This window comes from Papio anubis, chromosome 3 (genome assembly GCF_008728515.1).
Source record: "Papio anubis isolate 15944 chromosome 3, Panubis1.0, whole genome shotgun sequence".
NCBI classification, from domain to species: domain Eukaryota; kingdom Metazoa; phylum Chordata; class Mammalia; order Primates; family Cercopithecidae; genus Papio; species Papio anubis.
In genome coordinates, this window is record NC_044978.1 from 36702671 (window position 1) to 36721543 (window position 18873).

At 42.0% G+C, this 18873-nt stretch overlaps 1 protein-coding gene across 8 annotated transcripts in view; it reads left to right on the top strand.

Annotated features, from left to right (window-relative positions):
- Positions 1-18873, top strand: part of TMEM154 (transmembrane protein 154) — a 54573-nt gene that overhangs the window by 11945 nt on the left and 23755 nt on the right. For 7 of the 8 annotated variants that reach the window (XR_004182646.1, XR_004182645.1, XR_004182649.1 and 4 more), the window contains exons 2-3: positions 15603-15863; positions 15954-15992. Coding sequence is in view for 3 of the 8 variants with exons in the window: in XM_003899270.4 (XP_003899319.1) it covers positions 15603-15863; positions 15954-15992 (300 nt within the window). In the remaining 5 variants the exon portion in view is untranslated. Of the gene's footprint in view, positions 1-3887; positions 5322-15602; positions 15864-15953; positions 15993-18873 lie in introns of those variants that run through there. The other variant, XR_004182647.1, reaches the window with a different exon arrangement.

Consider the following 18873-nt stretch of genomic DNA (forward strand, 5'->3'; position numbering starts at 1 on the left):
ACTAGAAAAAAGCATCCTTTCTTTTTTTTTTTTGAGACGGAGTCTCGCTCTGTGGCCCAGGCTGGAGTGCCGTGGCCGGATCTCAGCTCACTGCAAGCTCCGCCTTCCGGGTTTACGCCATTCTCCTGCCTCAGCCTCCCGAGTAGCTGGGACTACAGGCGCCCACCATCTCGCCCGGCTAGTTTTTTGTATTTTTTTTTAGTAGAGACGGGGTTTCACCGGGTTAGCCAGGATGGTCTCGATCTCCTGACCTCGTGATCCGCCCGTCTCGGCCTCCCAAAGTGCTGGAAAGCATCCTTTCTTTATATTCTTTTGATGAAAGGCATCATCACCTCTAGTTATTGGGTGGCTGAAGAGAAAAAGTGCACAAAACACAGGCATTGCTTGCTGATCTCAAATACCTTCCTGTACTTACAAGCTGCCATTAACCTTCAATGCTTCTGCCTTGTATCTGTTCAACCACCTATTTATTCTGTCCATATCTTCTCCAGTAAATTAGTCAGAAAAAAAAACGTATTAGGTGAAGACTTTCACTTAATAAAATTGGCAAATATGCAGAACAACTGAGCTTGTAAGAAAACAGCAATCCCTCCTCTCCTTGAGTCCTACTACCAGAGAGAATCAAGTCACCTGACCTTTACATGGGGGCAAATGCGTGAACCACCCTCATTGCTCTTGCCAAAAAAACTATAAACATGAAATTTCATCATTTAGGATGCATAAGTTGTTATTAAGCAATTCCTGCATTCCCTAGTATGTTTGAAAAATTTAGATAGCTTTTTGAGAGAAAACCACTTTAGATTTCTGTTTCTTTGTGACTAGAGATACACCGCGTATGTATGACTGAAAGGAAGTTGTTAGGGGAAGGAGATCAAACTCTGGAGAAAAATGTGAGAGCGTGACTGGCAATTTCACCACAGACCCACCAGGCCTATTGGACATTACCTTCAGTCATTCCTTCCACACACAGCAGATGGGGTTGCAGGTGCTGGGGATACGTTCTAAACAGTGAAGGAGACAGATGGCAGACAAGCACACAAATGAAGTAATTCCAGATAATAAACAATAAGTTAGTATCATTTGGAAATGAAGTAAACTAGAGAAAAGTGCAGAGCACTTCAGAGCAGCATCTGTAGTCCATGAACATCAGTGTCCTCATAGCACTGTCTGCAGTCCATGAGCAATGGTGTCCCAGTGCCATGTCTGCAGTCCACGAGCAATGGTGTCCCAGTGCCATATCTGCAGTCCACGAGCAATGGTGTCCCATCACCACCATCTATGGTCTGTGAGCATTGGTGTCCCAGCACCACTGTCTGTGGTCCATGATCAATAGTGTCCCAGTGGTGTCATCCATCCACTTGCAGTTAGTGTCTCTATGCAAACACAGTCAGCCTCCCACAGCCAGGCTGTGTCCTGAAGAGTCTGGCATGGTCATTCTCATTTTAGTTCCATTCTGTTCCTGACCACATCACAGTCAGATTCCACAGATGCTGAACAATTGATTTTTAAAAAGAGATCAACTGAAGAGTTAAACTATTTAATGGTGCATACTCCATTAATGTTGTTCCCAAAGGCTTCTGTGTAGGGTTCTCTAATCACATTTAAAACTAATGAGGACTGTCTTCATGAACAATAGCAAATTAAAATAAAGTCCACTCAGTTATTATTTAACTCAGTAATTCTCAACCTAACATACATACTTACTGCAGTTATTTGGGGAGCTTTTAAGAAATACTGTTACCCAGGCCACCCCCTCAGATATTCTCAAATAACTAATTTAGTTAGGGCTTAAAAACTTCCCAGGTGATGCTGATGCACAGTAAATGTGGAGAACAACAACAGGTGTGACTGATAATTAGACACAACTAAATGAGATTGTGTGAGCAACTTCAACCGGTATGACCTGCAGACCAGCAGCATCAGCACAACCTAATTACTTGCTAAAAATGCAAATTCTGGTAGGGCTTAGTGGCTCATGCCTGTAATCCTAGCACTTTGGGAGGCTGAAGCAGGAGGATTGCTTGAGACCATTAGTTTGAGGCCAGCCTGGGTAACAAAGCGAGACTCCCTGTCTCTACAAATAATACAAAAATTAGTCAGGCGTGGTGGTGCACGTCTGTAGTCCCACGTACTTGGTGGGCTGAGGTGGGTGGATTGCTTGAGCCCAGGAGTGCCAGGCTGCAGTGAGCCATGTTCATACCACTGCACTCCAGGCTGGGCAACCGAGTGAGACCCTGTCTCAAAAAAAAAAAAAAAAGCAAATTCTTGGGCCCCCTTCCAGACCTATTACATCAGAAAGTATAAGACTATGCCCAGCAGTCTGTGCTTTAAGAACCCCTGTAGGTGTTTCCAATACACACTGAGGTTTGAGGACCACTGGCTTAAAGCACCAACCAAAGCTATTGCTGATAGTTGTTCTATTAGCAATAACATTTTCTGGATATGCAGGGTTTAAACGCTGGCATGCATCTCTCTACTTCAGACTTATTCGGGAAGGTGTGATGGTCACAGGACTCTCTCAGTGTGTCCTAGCTAGACTCTTCCAGCTTCTTGAGACTTCAGTGATGATTTTTAAGCTACTGTGTTCTGGTGATAGAGTTGGCAGCTGCTAGGCAAGCCTTTGGCACCCAACTCCTTGACCTCTGATTCTTCTCAAATTCACCAAGGAGCATGGAGAACAATGATTTGGTATGGCTCAGGGGAGGCCAGAAGTGGGCAGGGTCTGGAGAAGTGCGTCTCAACTTCAGCTGCATCCTGGAGCCACAAGGAAAACTGTGAAAATTATTGAGGCCTGGGTTCTACCCCTAAATATTTTGATTGATTGATATTTAGAGCAGGGTCTTGCTCTGTTACCCAGGCTAAAGTGCAGTGGTGTGGTCATAGCTCACACAACCTTGGACTGGACTCAAGTGATCCTCCTGCTTCGGCCTCCCTAGAAGCTGTACCCTCAGGTATGTTGATGTAATAAGTTTGCGGTATGGTGTGGGCATCAGGTTATTGGAAGATGCCTCAGTGATTCTATGTGCAGACTAGGCTGAGAACCACTGGAAGACTTCTTGGTTTGTTTTTCTCTCCTCCTTCTAACGCTAATCAGGCTCTTCATTGTATACCGAGGTACAGGAGAGAATGAAAAGGAGTCAGGCTTTTGGGTTTGCTTTCTTGATCATCCTGAAATTCAAACTTGTCAGTTACTCCACAAAGCAGGGAAGAGTTTGAAGCCTTGACATCTGACATGTTTTCTTTCATTTCACCATCTTAACTATAAAATTGTTTAAATAATTGGTGCATGGAGTTCACATAATTGACAAATGAAAGAATGGGGCATCTGACTGTGGTCCAACATACTTCATGACATCCTGAGTTTAGTAGCATTCTCTTGTCATTGTTTTATTTCACATTGTATTATTAGTGTGACAGTCTTTCAGTCAGTTTATAATACTTTCTTCTTCTTCTAACTTTAAAAGCTAGAGCTTGGTTGCACTGTTTTAAAACATATTTTTGTGTTAATTAAGCTTTTTAAAAAAATTTTACTTTAAGTTCCAGTGTGCAGGTTTGTTACATAGGTGTATGTGTGCCATGGCGGTTTGCTGCACCTATCAACCCATCATGTAGGTTTTAAGCCCCGCATACATTAGATATTTGTCCTAATGCTCTCCCTCCCCTTGCACCCCAACCCCCGACAGGCCCCAGTGTGTGATGTTCCCCTCCATGTGTGCCTGTGTTCTCATTGTTCAACTCCCACTTATGAGTGAGAACATTTGATGTTTGGTTTTCTGTTCCTGTGTTAGTTTGCTGAGAATGATGGCTTCCAGCTTCATCCATGTCCCTGCAAAGGGCATGATCTCATTCTTTTTTATGGTTGCATAGTATTCCATGGTGTATATGTACCACATTTTCTTTATCCAGTCTATCACTGATGGGCATTTGGGTTGGTTCCATGTCTTTGCTATTGTAAATAGCGCACATACGTGTTGGTTGCACATTTGTTTCACTTTCAGAAAAAGAGAAGTTAGCTAGTTTGCTTCCCTGAGAAGCAGAGTCATTTCCATTTAGTGATGATGCCCTGAGCAGGGATAATGGGGACGTTGTGCTGCCCAGCTGTTGGGGCTGCCAGGCGTTACCTCAAACATTTCTTCCCACTTACAAGGATTTCCCCAGACATCCTCACCAGATGTGTGAAAGATGAGTCCCAGATGTGTTTGCATGAATATTGTCAGTATTTGTAAGTGACTCTGTACACTGTGCAGTTCATTATCGAGTGATCTTAAGATTTTTGGATTAACAATAAAGTGAAGTATTGCAGCTTAGTTTCATCATTCACATGACTGACCACTTCCATTATCTCTTTAAAATGCTACATTATCTGAGCACAGAGAAAGATAAATGGTGAAACGGAGGGAGACTTCCTGAGAGAGTTTGTGTTGGGGTCACTTGAGATGACTGTGACTTGGCCACCTAACAGGAGGGACTTCTGCCAAATCTGCGGCTTATGAGGCCACCAGCCTCGGCCCTCACACCCCGTGATCACGCCCATGCAGGGCGTGAAGACACGCAAGACTGATCTTCACACACCTTTCTGCTTCTAACCTGTTGTCTTCCTTATTTCTTCTCTTCTATTCTTTTGCTTGTTAATGCCTCTCTCTTTGCCCTCTCACGCTATGTCCTATCCCTGTCTTCTGCAGCTTTGCTAGTTTTACCTCTCGCCCCACCTCTTTTACCCTGAAATATGCCCAAATTTAGATAAGGCAGTAAAGCAGCAGTAAAATGAGGAAGTTATACCAGGCAGATTAACCTTCTGGGGAACAGCAGAGAAACAGGCAAGTACAGAGATGGGGGAAAGAGAACAGGTGATGGATGAAGAAAATAACAAGGACACAAATACCTGGCCTGTGTGTGGTGCTTTATGGCTCCTAAAGCATTTTCACAGTTCTTATTTTATTTACTTTCATGCAAACGCTATGGGCTAGACAGAGCAGAAGGCCTACTTTTTTGACTTTTAGGAAATGGAGAATTAGAGAGGGAGGGAATTCTTCCCAGGCCCCAAGGGTGCAGAGGGCAGCAGCCAGTCTCAAGCCCAGCTATTCTGAATTCAAATCCTGTCTTCCTTCCGCGATGCCGTGGTTACGTCCTTGGAGTCCTGGAGCGCAGCACAGGAAGTACCCCTGCATGTTCTGGAGGGTTCATCTCCAGACTTACGTCCTGAAACAGAGTTCTGCCTTCCTTCACGGTGGCTGGACTCCCAAGGTTGTAAAAGGTCACTTTCACCCAAGAAGCCCAGGATGCCGCCCGCAGGAAATCTCCGTGGATGATTATGGGCCTTAGTAAGTGTTTCTTTAAAAAGGCTGTAGCCCCACAAGGGGTGTGTGAGGCTGTACAGTGGTTTTAGAGGTCCTCATGTGCACTGGATTAAGAGTGGCTATTAACCCATAGGCCATGGGAGGGACACCTCTCATGTTTTTGGGGAAAATCCCTCAAGCTGCCCTCTGCATCCATACTTCTATGGCCTTTGGCACCTCCTCTGATTTCCACCTTGTCATTGTACACTTCTGATTTTCTACCTAACTCTAACCCTTGTCACCTTGGCAACCCGCTCCTGGCTGCTGATCTGATTCTATGGCTCATCTTTGTTTGCCAGTCCCCCTTCTGATGACATCTGATTCCTCCCTGCACAGACTCTTGGAACCGGTCCCCCGTGTTTTCAACTTTCCTCCCTTTGACATCCCAGACTCCCTGCACACTCGGTTCTTCCCTTAGTTTCTGCCAATTCTCATTATGTGAAAACTGGAGTACTAGGGTTGTCTTAGAGAATTTTTCAGGTCAGACCACCAAGAGTAGTTTGATGCTGTGCCCCTTTACCCTGCACCTAACACCCTCTGATGCTCTCCCCATTTTTAGACACACTGTAGAACGTGCTTGCCTGTGTGCAAACTGAAGGATGAACAGAGAGGTTTATTGCAGTATTGTTGGAAACACAACAGAACCTAAATCTCTATCAATAGGAATAGATTATAATACATTCAAATAATGGGCAGAAAAAGCTCTCTATACAGTCGTGGAATGATCTTCAAGATAAAATTTTAAGTGAAAAAAGCGAGGGGCAGAAAGTATATAAATTGTGCTACCATTTGTGTTCAAAAGAGAAAACAGGAAACAACACTTATACTTGTATATGCATAGAGTTTCTCTCAAGGGAGCAGAAACGGTGGTTACTTCTGGGGAAGGAAACTGAGTAGCTTGGGGAAGGGGTGGTAGTGAAGCTTCCTTTCTGAACTAAGCACCATGTGCAGATTACCTATTCAAAAACTTTACTTAAAAACAAGGTAGACACTTTGGAATCAACAGAGATGTGGAAATAGGTGGGACCTTGGGGATCACTCCTTAGTTGTACAGATTAGAGCATTAAGTCATTAAGGGAAAAGTAAATTGTCCAAATTCTATAAGTACAAAGTGGCAGAGCTATGTGCAGACCCTCATCTGTTATTTGTCACCTATGCTTGAGGAAATGCACCTTCAAAACCCAATAGAAATTAACAATGTAAATGACAGGATTGCACCCCAGGGCAAGACATTCAAGATTCAATTTCTTCATCTATAAAATGTGGACAATAAAGTTGTGAAGATTGAATTAGATAGCACATTTTATCCTAGTAGCTAGCATTCAATACATCCCAGTTACTGTTTATTATTTTGAAGCTATCTTAGAGTTGGGGGCGGAGAGAGAGAGAGAGAGAGAGAGAGGAGAGAGAGGAGAGAGAGAGAGGAGAGAGAACAAGAACAATCCCTTGATTCTCATTTATTTAAATAGCCCCTAGAGAATCTGAGAGCAAATGATGCTTAATGCAGGAAACATATGTGAAGGCATGTGGGAGGGGGGCATTGCAGAGAGAACTTTCAGCCTCTTTAACTCCACCTTCCACCACCAAGGGCCACCTGTGAGCAGCATTGTCTCATGCTGAAAAGTAAATGTACACAGGCCAGGACCATCTGGTATGCTTCTCTCCATTTCTCTTTTATTCTCGATTGTCTAGATGTCCCCATTATTCTTGTTAGCTTGTTTCCTTTCCTATTTTCTCTCTTCCTGGGGCCACGGGTCAAATGGTGACTAAGAGTACAAAGCGTTCTTCTGGGGACTTCGTTCACCTTCCTCAGAGAGGCACTGAAAAGACCCTGTCCTTCTGGGCAGCTTGGCTGGGAGCACGTCTGAGCTGAGGAGCCTTAGCAAGGGCCCCAGTAAAGCCGAGGTTTCTGGGAACCCTTTCCTCTGTCCTGCCTTGTGCCAGACAGCCACCTCCTAGGATAGGCGGAGGAATGGGAGCAGGAGGTTCCCTCTCATTCACCACTTTACGCCAAACTTTATGATTTGCAAGCATCGCATTCCTCCCTGAGGGAGGGACAACATAGTGTGGGGTTATAAGCTCTGGTTCTGCCATTGGCCCCCTGGTTTCAAATCATCACTCCTCCATGTGAGCTCTGTGATCTTGGGCAAGTTGTGTAGCCTCTTTGCCCTAGTGTCTATCTGAACAAATGGTGGGGACAAAAATGAGATAATCCGGGTACAAGGCAGAGCACAGAGATTGGTTCTTAGTAAATTCTCAAAAAAAGGTGCTGAAATATTAGCAGCAGCTACAGTATTCATAGAAGTAACCAAAAGAAGTAAAGTGAGGGGGGACGGGGTCTGGATACTCAAGGAAGGTTCACTGACCTCTAGGTATAAGGATTATCACCACCAGCTGCACCAACCACCAACCCCATTCCCCACCCCACACCCAACCTCATCCTACCCATATGTACCAGTCTTCACTGGCTGAGGTCACCAGTGAAAGATGCTGTTTGATCTGGCTGCAGTAGTTCTCCAAGCAGAATCATTTTAATGAGGAGGTTTTCTGGAAGACAAATGTCATTTACTAGTCCAGGTTGATACATGACATATCAAAGGCTTTAACATATATGTGAATACATTATTGACTCACCCAATTTTAAAGACATATAGAGTAGTCCCCCCTTATCCACAGTTTTGTTTTTCATGATTTCAGTTACCCATGGTCAATGGTGGCTAAAAATAGTATAGTACAATAAGATATTTTGAGAGCGAGATCACATGCACATACTTTTATTATAGTATATTGTAGTAATTGTTCTATTTTATTACTAGTTATTGTTCATTGCTTACTGGGCCTAATTTACAAAACTAAGCTTTATCATAGGTGTGTTTAGAAAAAAACACAGTGTATGTGGGGTTCAGTTCTACCCATAATTTCAGGCATCTTCTGGGGCCTTGAAACATGTTGCCCTTGGATAATGGGGGACTACTGTAAATGTAGGACAAAGTCGCTTAACTCAGAAGGCAGAGATCAATAAGTGGTAGATTTTTACTGATACATAATATTTTACATACTTATAGGGCACATGTGTATTTTTTGTTACATGGATAGAATCTATAATGATCAAGTCAGTGTATTTGGGGTAGCCATCACTTTGAGTATTTATCATTTCTGTGTGCTGAGAACATTTCAAGTCCCATCTTCTAGCTACTTTGAAATATAAAATATATTATTGTTAACTACAGTCATCCTACTCTACTATTGAGCATTATAACTTACACTATCTAACTGTATGTTTCTACCCATTAACTACCCTCTCTTCTTCCCCTGCTCTTACCCACACACCCTTCCCAGCCTCTGGTATTTATAATTCTACTCTCTACCTTCATAAGATCAACTTTTTAAGCTACCACATATGAGCAAGAACATAAGGTATTTATCTTTCTGTGCCTGTCTTATTTTACTTAAAATAATGACCTCCAGCTCTATCTATGTTTCAGCGTAAGACATGATTTCATTCTTTTTTATGGCTGAATAGTATTCCATTGTGTATATATACCACATTTTCTTTATCCATTCATCTGCTGATAGATACTTCGGTTGATTTCATATCTTGGCTATTGTGAATAGTGCTGCAATGAACATGCGAGTGCAATTATTCCTTTGATATATTAATTTATTTTCCTTTGGATAAATATCCCGTAGTGAGATTGCGGATTGTGTGGTAGTTCTATTGTTAGTTTTTTGAGAAATTGCCATACTGTTTTCCATAGTGGCTGTACTAATTTACATTCCCACCAACAGTGTGTAAGAGTTCCCTTATCTCTGCATTCTTGCCAGCATCTACTGCTTCTGCCTTTTCAACAATAACCTTTTATTTTCTTTTCTTTTGAGATGGAATCTTGCTCTGTCACCCAGGCTGGAGTGCAGTGGTGTGATCTCAGTTCACTGCAACCTCTAGCTCCTGGGTTGAAGTGATCCTCCTGCCTCAGCCTCCCAAGTAGCTGGAACTACAGATGTGTGCCGCCATGCCCAGCTAATTTTTATATTTTTAGTAGAGCTAAAAATTTTGTATTTTTAGCTGTCCAGGCTGGTCTCAAACTCCTGACCTCAGGTGATCCTCCTGCCTTGACCTCCAAAAATGCTGAGATTATAGGTATAAGCCACTGTGCCCAAAAATAACCATTCAATGAGATAATAGCTCATCATAGTATTGTTTATTTTTTGTTTGTTTGTTTTTAGTCTATTTCATTTAGTTCTCTCTGATCTTTATTATTTCTTTCCTTCTACTAATTTTGGATTTGATTTGCTCTTGCTTTTCTAGTTCCTTGAGATGCATCACTAGATTGTCTACTTAAAATCTTTCTACTTCTTTGATGTAGGTAGTTACTATAAACTTACCTCTGAGCACTGCTTTTGCTATATACCATAGGTTTTAGTATGGTGTGTTTCCATTTTTATTTGTTTCAAGCCTTTTTAAAAAATTTCCTATTTAATTTCCATGTACTTGTACAGTCTCTAAAGTTCTTCTTGTTATTGACTTGTAGTTTTATTCCATTGTGGTCTGAGAAGATATTTGATATGATATCAATTTTTAAAAATGTGTTGAGCTTGTTTTGTGTTCTAACATTGTTTATCCTGGAAAATGTTCCATGTGTTGATGAGAAGAATGTATATTCTGGCACTGTTTGATGAAATGTTCTGTAAATGTTCTTTTAGGTCCATTTGGTGTAAGGTGCCATTTAAATCCAATGTTCCTTTGTTATTGTTTTTTTTTATCTAGATGATCTGTTTAATGCTGAGAGTGGGTGTTCTATTTCTCAACTCTTGTATTAGACTCTACCTATCCCTTTAGATCTAATAATATTTGCTTTATATATCTGGGTGCTCCCAATGTTAGGTGCATATATGTTTAGAATTGCTATATTCTCTTGCTGAATGTATCACTTTATTATTATATAATGACCTTTTTGTCTATTTCTTCCGTTTTTGACTTGAAGTCTGTTTTATTTGACATAAGTATAGCTACTCATGCTTGCTTTTGGCTTCTGTTTGTATGGAATATCTTTTCCCATCCCTTTACTTTCAGTCTATGTGTATCTTTATAGGCGAGATGAGTTTTTTGTAGGTAGCATGTAGTTGTGTTGTGTCTGTGTGTTTTTTAAATCCATTCAGCCAGCCTGTATCTTTTAAGTGAACAGTTTAATCCATTGACAGTTAAGATTATTATTTATATATCAGGGCTCCTTCCTCTCATTTTATTAATTGATTTATGATTGTTTTGTCTATCCACTGTTCCTTTCTTTCTCTCTTATTTGTCTTTATTATGGTTTGGTGGTTTTCTGTAGTGGTAACATTTTAGTCTTTTCCTTGTGTGTGTGTGTTTGCTCTACCAGTGGGTTTTGTATTTTCACGTGTTTTCATGATGATAGATATTGTACTTTTGCTTCTCAGTGGACTCCCTTAAGCATTTCTTTTAGGGCCAGTCTAGTGGTAATGAATTCCCTCAGCTTTTGTATGTCTGGGAAAGACTTTGTTTTTCCTTTGTTTTTGAAGGATAACTTTGCTGGGTATAGAATCCTTGGATGACAACGTTTTTGTTGTTGTTTTGTTTTCTTTCAGTCCTTTGAATATATCATCCCATTCTCTCCTGGCCTATAAGATTTCTGTGGAGAAATTAACTGTTAGTCTGACAGGGGTTCCTTTATAGGTGACTACATGCTTTTCTCTTGCTAATTTTAGATTCTTTCTTTGTCTTTGATGTTTGACAATTTGACTGTAATGTGCTGTGGAGAAGTCCTTTGTTGAATTGTATCTATTTGGAGAACTCTGGGCTTCCTGTATCTGGATGTCTAAATCTCTTGCTAGACTTGGGGAGTTTCATCTATTGTTTCATTAAATAGGTCTTCTTTTTCTTTTCTTTTTTTTTAAGGCAGGATCTGGCTCTGTTGCTAAGGCTGAAGTACAGTGGCACAATTTCAGCTCACTGCAACCTCTGCCTCCAGGGCTCAGACGATCCTCCTGCCTTAGCCTCCTGAGTAGCTGGGATTACAGGAGCATGCCACGACACCCAGCTAATTTTTGTATTTTTAGTAGAGATGGAATTTTGCCATGTTGCCCAGGCTGGCCTTGAACTCATGAGCTCAAGCAGTCTTCCCTCCTCGGCCTCCCAAAGTGCTGTGATTAGAGGCATGAGCCACTGCATCTGGCCTTGTTTCATTTAATAGGCTTTCTAACACTCATTTTCTCTTTGCCTTCTTGCTTTATGGTATCCCATATGTCACATAGGCTTTTTGCATTCTTTTTTCTTTATTTTTATCTGACTAGGTTATTTCAAAAGACCTGTCTTCAAATTCTGAGATTCTTCCTTCTGCTTGATTTAGTCTATTGTTGAAGCTTTCAAGTGTATTTTATTTTATGAATTCTTCAGATCCAGAATCTGTTTGGTTCTTTTTTATTATCTCTATCTCTTTGGTGAACTTCTCTCATTCATACCCTGAATTGTTTTCTAATTTGGGTATTGTTTTTCTGTATCCTCTCATGGCTGGAGTGCAATGGTGTGATCTTGGTTCACTGCAACCTCCACCTCCCAGGTTCAAGCGATTCTCCTGCCTCAGCCTCCCAAGTAGCTGGGATTGCAGGCATGCACCACCATGCCTGGCTAATTTTGTATTTTTAGTTGGTCAGGTTGGTCTCGAACTCTTGACCTCAGGTGATCTGCTTGCCTTAGCCTTCCAAAGTGCTGAGATTACAGGCATGAGCCACTGCTCCCGGCCTCTGAATTTACTTTCATAGGGGAGGAAAAAGTTCTCCCCTATGAAAGTAAGGTGTTTCTATGATGTTCGTTAGGTAGAGTGCTTTGGCTTTGATTCTGGGTATGTACATTAGTGTAGTCTCCATATGATTTATTCTGCTGGAACCAGTGTCAGTAGTATCTGTGGCTTCCCCAGCAGCTTAGGATATGGTTGTTAGTGGAGGCTGTGGTGAAGTTTTGCTGGGGACTAGGATACCAGATGGGCCAGCCTTCGGGCCCCAGTGGTGACAGAGGTGGGTTGGACATATCTGTCCCTAGGTCCCAAGGCAGCATACACTGGCACTGGTGTTAGTGTGTCCAGGCAGGCTGGTTCTTTGGCCTCCAGGTGTCTTGCTTGGGTGCTAGAAATGGTAGCGGTTAACCAGGCAGGTAGGCAGATTGGTGTGGGTGTTGGCAGGACAACACTCTGGGTCCCAAATACCTGTGCTGGTGTTGGCAGTGGTTACAATGGACTGGGCAGGCCAGTCCCCAGGCCTGTAGCTGGTACATGAGGGTGGATGCCAACTATGATGGTGGCAGCAGAATGGGTAGTCCCAACCTCAGGTCTCTGGGAGGAATGCTGTTGTGTCAGTGGTGATGGACTGAACTGGGCTGGGCAATCACCAGGCCCCAAGTGGCACGCTCAAGTACTGCACTGGTAGAGAGCAGGCCTGTGCAGACCTGTTCTTTGACTCTCTGGTGGTGCATGCAGTATCTGGCTATAAAAGGCAGCAGTTAAGCAATCCCCAGGCTGCTGATGGAAAGCTCAGGTGAAGGCAGCAGTGACTACACTGCTGTCCACTACTGCGGAGGATGGGATTGCTTTCGGTGGGAGCAACCATAGGCAGCCAGCTGGGGCAGGGGCATGCTTTGCTCATGCTTTGGCCCCAGCAGCAGCAGTTTATAGCAGCAATTAGCTGCGAACAGTGGAGTTTGTCCTTGAGGCACATAAACATGTGTGAGTGCCCCTCTGCTGGCCGGGGATCGGGGGAGGGGTGATGCCAGTGGCTCCTACCTTGACCCTGGCAGCAGCAGCAGCAGCAGTGGTGGCTGCAGGCAGGGGCTCCAGAGACATGGAGATGCAGGGGCTGTTGGGCCCTAGGGCAGGATACAGTCTGATGGGGGCTGGGCCCTCACAGTGGCACTGTGCTGCAGCCACTAGGGCTCAGGGGTGTGTGAGACTCTGCGTAAGATCCCTCTCTGGAGAAATGCCATTGCACAGTCTACAGGCAGCTCTCAATGTTAGTCTTAGGGCCTGTGATAGTTGAGGGGCTGTCCCATGGCTAGGCTGCAGGAGTCTGCAGTGGAAATATGGACCACTTACCCTTTCCCCACATTGGGGAGCTTCTCCAGGCTCCCAACCGTTTTCAGCCAAGAAGGATGTCTTATTTCCCTCTCCTTCCTTGCTTTAAGTGTTTTCTGTCACTACTCTGTTGAATTCCAGTGTTCTCTCTTAAATGATCAATTCAAAATGTAGCCTGTCTACTCACAACTTTTGTTATTTTTTGTGAAGGAGATGAGTGCCAGATGCATCTAGTCGGCCATCTTGAAGCCCCTCCTCTCTTCAAAACTTGGTAGTTATTTTTTCAATCCTGCCTTTGGCATATACACGTGAGAAACGCCAGCGAGTTTACTCTGCAGTTTGTAATTGATTCTGATGGTTTGGGGTTGCATTTACTAAAGGGATTATCAAATGAATTCCCTGCTGTGGGAGACTGAAGTATTTATTCATACAATCAACACAATTAGATTCTTATTGTCTTAGCTCAGATGCCATAACAAAATACCACAAACTGCGGGACTTAAACAACAGACATTTATTTCTCGCAGTTCTGGAGGCTGGGAAATTCAAGATCAAAGGTGCTAGAAGATTCAGTATTTGGTGAGAACTCTCTTCCTGGCCTGCAGTCGCCACCTTCTTTCCGTATCCACACATGGCAAGGAGAGAGAACTCTGGTTTTCTTATTTTCTCGTAGGAGCAATAATCCCATCACAGGGGCCCCACTCTCATAACCTCACCTAAACCTAATGACCTCTCAAAGGCCTCACCTCTTAGCCCTAATCCATCACATTGCGGATTAGGGCTTCAATATATGAACTAGAGGGGAATACAAACATTCAATTCATAGCGTGACCAAACATTTTTGTTTCAACCAAAATCAGAGGACTCCATTGTTACGGGATTATGAAGATAGATGAACTGTTGAATTGGCTCTGCATTGTCCAGTTCGATCATTCTATGCAGTAATTGCCTAACCTATACCACAGAGTGTGGTTTAAAGCAGCTGACTTCTCTATTTGCATAGTTCCTTTCACCTTAGAAGAACTTTCTTATAAATTCTTATAATTTCTTATAAATTATCTCATTTGATAACTTACAAGGTATTTTCTTCAGTTGGCCCCTTCTGAAAGGTAGGCAACATTACATGATATTAGGAAAAAGACCTTCAGCTTACCTTACCATAACTACTGCTTAGACAGGTAAGGAAAAGTTTTTCAGATAGTCATCAAGTCAGTAGTCCTTTCCCATCCTGATGGTTTTTATTTTCCTTTTCTTTTTCTTTTTTTTTGAGACGGAGTTTTGCTCTTGTTGCCCAGGCTGAAGTGCAATGGCACGATCTTGGCTGACTGCAACCTCTGCTTCCTGAGTTCAAGCGATTCTCTTGCCTCAGCCTCCCAAGTAGCTGGGATTACAGGCATGTGCCACCATGCCTGGCTAATTTTTGTATTTTTAGTAAAGACACACCTGCAATTCTAGCACTTTGGTAGACTGCGGCAGGTGGATCACTTGAGGCATGGAATTTGAGACCAGCCTGGCCAACATGGTGAAACCCTGTCTCTACTAAAAATACAAAAATTAGCTGGGTATGGTGGCACGTGCCTGTAATCCCAGCTACTCTGGAGGCTGAGACATGAGAATCGCTTGAACCCAGGAGGTGAAAGTTGCAGTGAGCTGAGATCATTCCACTGCACTCCAGCCGGGGCAATGGAGCAAGACTCTGCCTCAAAAAAAAAAAAAAAAAATTAGGACACAGAGTGCATTTGTTTACATCTAAAAGTGCTGTATGGCATGTACTTAACTTTTTGTAAATGTGAACTTAAATTTATTCAGACATTTTATTAAAATATTATCATACCCTACAGGAGACGTCCTGTAATATCACATAACTTGGCTTGGAACATCACCCTTAACATGGGGCAGCTTCCTAATGCCCTTTGCTTAAGCGCATCTGAAATGTCTGGTCAATGCAAAACTGCCTACCTTTGCGGAAGGTTTTTCTCTGAGCTCTGATTCCATGTTCAATACACTCCCAGCTTGAGCTTCATTTATGTTAAATCAATGCTCTGTGTCACACTTAGCTTGGAGCCCAGGTATAATGGGTCAAGTTTATCACAGAATGTATCTAGGAATAATTTTAAAATCATTGACAATATAACATACTAACTTCGTCTCCATGGCAATCTCAATTTTGTATCTGTTCCCACAGGTAATTTTGAGGAATTAGAACACTCAGGAGATACAACTGAGGAATCTGAAAGACCAAATGAAGTGACTACTCCAAGCATATTTGCTGCAGTGACCGCCACAGAAACATTAACTGCAAATATAAATTCTACCGACATTGCTCCGGATGAAAATCAGTTACAGTTTATACTGATGGTGTTGATCCCTTTGATTTTATTGGTCCTCTTACTTTTATCTGTGGTATTCCTTGCAACATACTATAAAAGAAAAAGAACTAAGCAAGGTAAATATTTGGTGTTTTCCCATTTCCAGAAAATTGCTTCATGTGTTAGTGAAAAATCAATAAAACAAAATATTCTTTGCTTTGATACAGAACCTTCTAGCCAAGGATCTCAGAGTGCTTTACAGACATGTGAGTATTATCCTAAAACCTGCCTGCAGCTGGGGGTGGGATTGGAGAAGGAGTAGAGACGTTTTAAAATTAAGCAACAAGGACTACTTACAATAGTAATAAATAATACGTTTCAATGAAATTTTCCAGAAGTGAATATATGCATATTCCTTTCTTTAAAAAAGTTTAATGGAATTTTAAAATACAGGCATGCCTTGTTTAGTTGCACTTTGCTTTATTGCACTTTACAGGTATTGCTTTTTTTTTTTTTTTAAACAAATTGAAGTGGCAACCATTGCATCGAACCAGTCTATTGGTATCATTTTTTCAACAGCACATGTTTACTTTGTGTCTCTGCATTACATTTTGATAATTCTCACAATATTTCAAATGTTCTCAATATTGCTGTGCCTGTTATGGTGATCCATGATCAGTGATCTTTGATACTACTGTTGTAATTGTTTTGGGGTGCCTGAAACCATGCTCACGGAAGACAGTGAACTTAATGGATAAACATTGTGTGTATTCTGACTACTTCACCGACAGGCCATTCCCCATCTCTCTCCCTGTCTTCAGGCCTCTCTATTTCCTGATACAGAACAATATTGAAATTAGGCCAATTCATATCCCTACAATGGCATCTAAGTGTTCAAATGAAAGGAAGAGTCACATATCTCTCATTTAAAGTGAAAAGCTAGAAATGATTAAGCCTTGTGAGGAAGGCAAGTTGAAAGCTGAGATAGGCTGAAAACCAGGCCTCTTGTGCCAAGCATTTAGCCAAGTTGTAAATGCAAAGAACAAGTTCTTGAAGGAAATTAAAAGTGCTACTCAGTGAACATACAATGATAGGAAAGCAAAGCAGTATTATTGTTGATACAGAGAAAGTTTCAGTGGTCTGAGGAGAAGATCAAACCAGTCACTGCATTCTCTTAAGCCTAAGCGTAATTCAGAGCAAGGCCTTAATTCTCTTTAATTCTACAAAGGCTGAGAGAGGTGAGGAAGCTGCAGAAGAAGAATTGGAAGCTGGCAGAGGGTGGTTCATGAGGGTTAAGGGAAAAAGCCATTTCTATAACATAACAGTGCAAGATGAAGCAGCAAGGACTGATATAGGAGCTACAGCAAGTTATCCAGAAGACCTAGTTCAAATCATTGATGAAGGTGGCTACGCTCAACCATAGATTTTCAATGTAGATGAAACAGTCCTCTATTGGAAGAAGATGCCATCTGACTGGGCATGGTGGCTCATGCCTGTAATCTCAGCACTGTGGGAGGCTGAGGCAGATCATTTGAGGTCAGGAGTTTGAGACCAGCCTGGCCAACATGGTGAAACCCTGTCTCTACTTAAAAAAAAAAAATGCCATCTAAGACTTTAATAGCTAGAGAGGAGAAGTCACTGCCTGACTTCAAAGCTTCAAAAGATACGCTGGTTCCCTTGTTAGAAGCTACTGTAGTTGGTGACTTTAAGTTAAAGCCGATTCTTATTTACCATTCTGAAAATATGACAGCTCTTAAGAATTATGCTAAATCTGCTCTGCCTGTGCTCTGTAAGTGGAACAACCAAGCCTGGATGTTAGCACATTTGTTTATTGCATGGTTTACTGAATATTTTAAGCCCACTATTAAGACCTATTGCTCAAAATACAAGATTCCACTAAAACTATTACTGCTCATTGACAATGCACCTGGTCACCCAAGAGCCCTGATGGAGATGTACAAGGAGACTAATGTTTTCATGCCTCCTGATACAACATCCATTCTGCAGCCCATGGATTAAGGAGTCATTTTGAATTTCAAGTCTTATTGTTTAAGACATACATTTTGTAAGGCCATAGCTGCCATAGGTGGTGAGTCCTCTGATAAATTTGGGAAGGAATCTTCTGGGAAGAATTCACCATTCTAGATGCCATTAAGAACATTTCCGATTCATAGGAGGAGGTCAAAATATCAGCATCAATAGGATTTTGGAAGAAGTTGATTCCAAGACCCACGGATGACTTTGAAGGGTTCAAGACTTGAGTGGAGGGGTCACTGCAGATGTGGTAGAAATAGCAAGAAAACTAGGATAAGAAGTGAAGCCTGAAGATGCCATGGAATTACTGCCATCTCATGATAAAACATTAAGTGGCTGAGAAATTGCTTCTTCTGAATTAACAAATAAAATGGGGTTTTTTTGTTGTTGTTGTTTTTGAGATGGAATCTACTCCTGGTGAAGATGCCATGAACATTGTTGAAATGACAACAGAGGATTTAGAATATTCCATAAACATAGTTGGTAGAGCAGCAGCAGGTTTTGTGAGAATCGTCTCCAATCGTTTTACCGCATTTACCGCAATTCTATTGCGGGTAAAATGCTATCAAACAGCATCATATGCTACAGAGAAATCTTTGTGGAAGAGAGTCAATCAATGTGACACATTTCACTGTGATGTTACTTTAAGGCATTGCCACAGCCTTTCCAACCATCAGCAGCTGCCACCCTGAGCAGTCAGTAGCCATCAACATCAAGGCAGGACTGTCCACCAGAAAAATCATTACAACTCGCGGAAGGCTCAGACCATCATTAGCATTTTTTAGCAATAAAGTATTTTAAATTAAGGTATATGCATTCTCTCTGTAGATACAATGTTGTTGCACACTTAATAGACTACACTGTAGGAAAAACGTAACTTTTTATGCATTTGGAAACTAAAAAATTAATGTGACTTGCTTTATTGCAATACTCACTTTATCGCAGTGGTGTGGACCTGAACCTGCATATTTCTGGGGGATGCTTTTCTGCTGCTGCCATCTCCAGATGAAGATCCCGTATAATTTTGGCCAATAAGCCAGTATAACATTTCCCATCACTGGGGAAAGAGAAAGGCTGATCAAGGAGTGGGTCAGATTAGGGTTAGGGATGGGA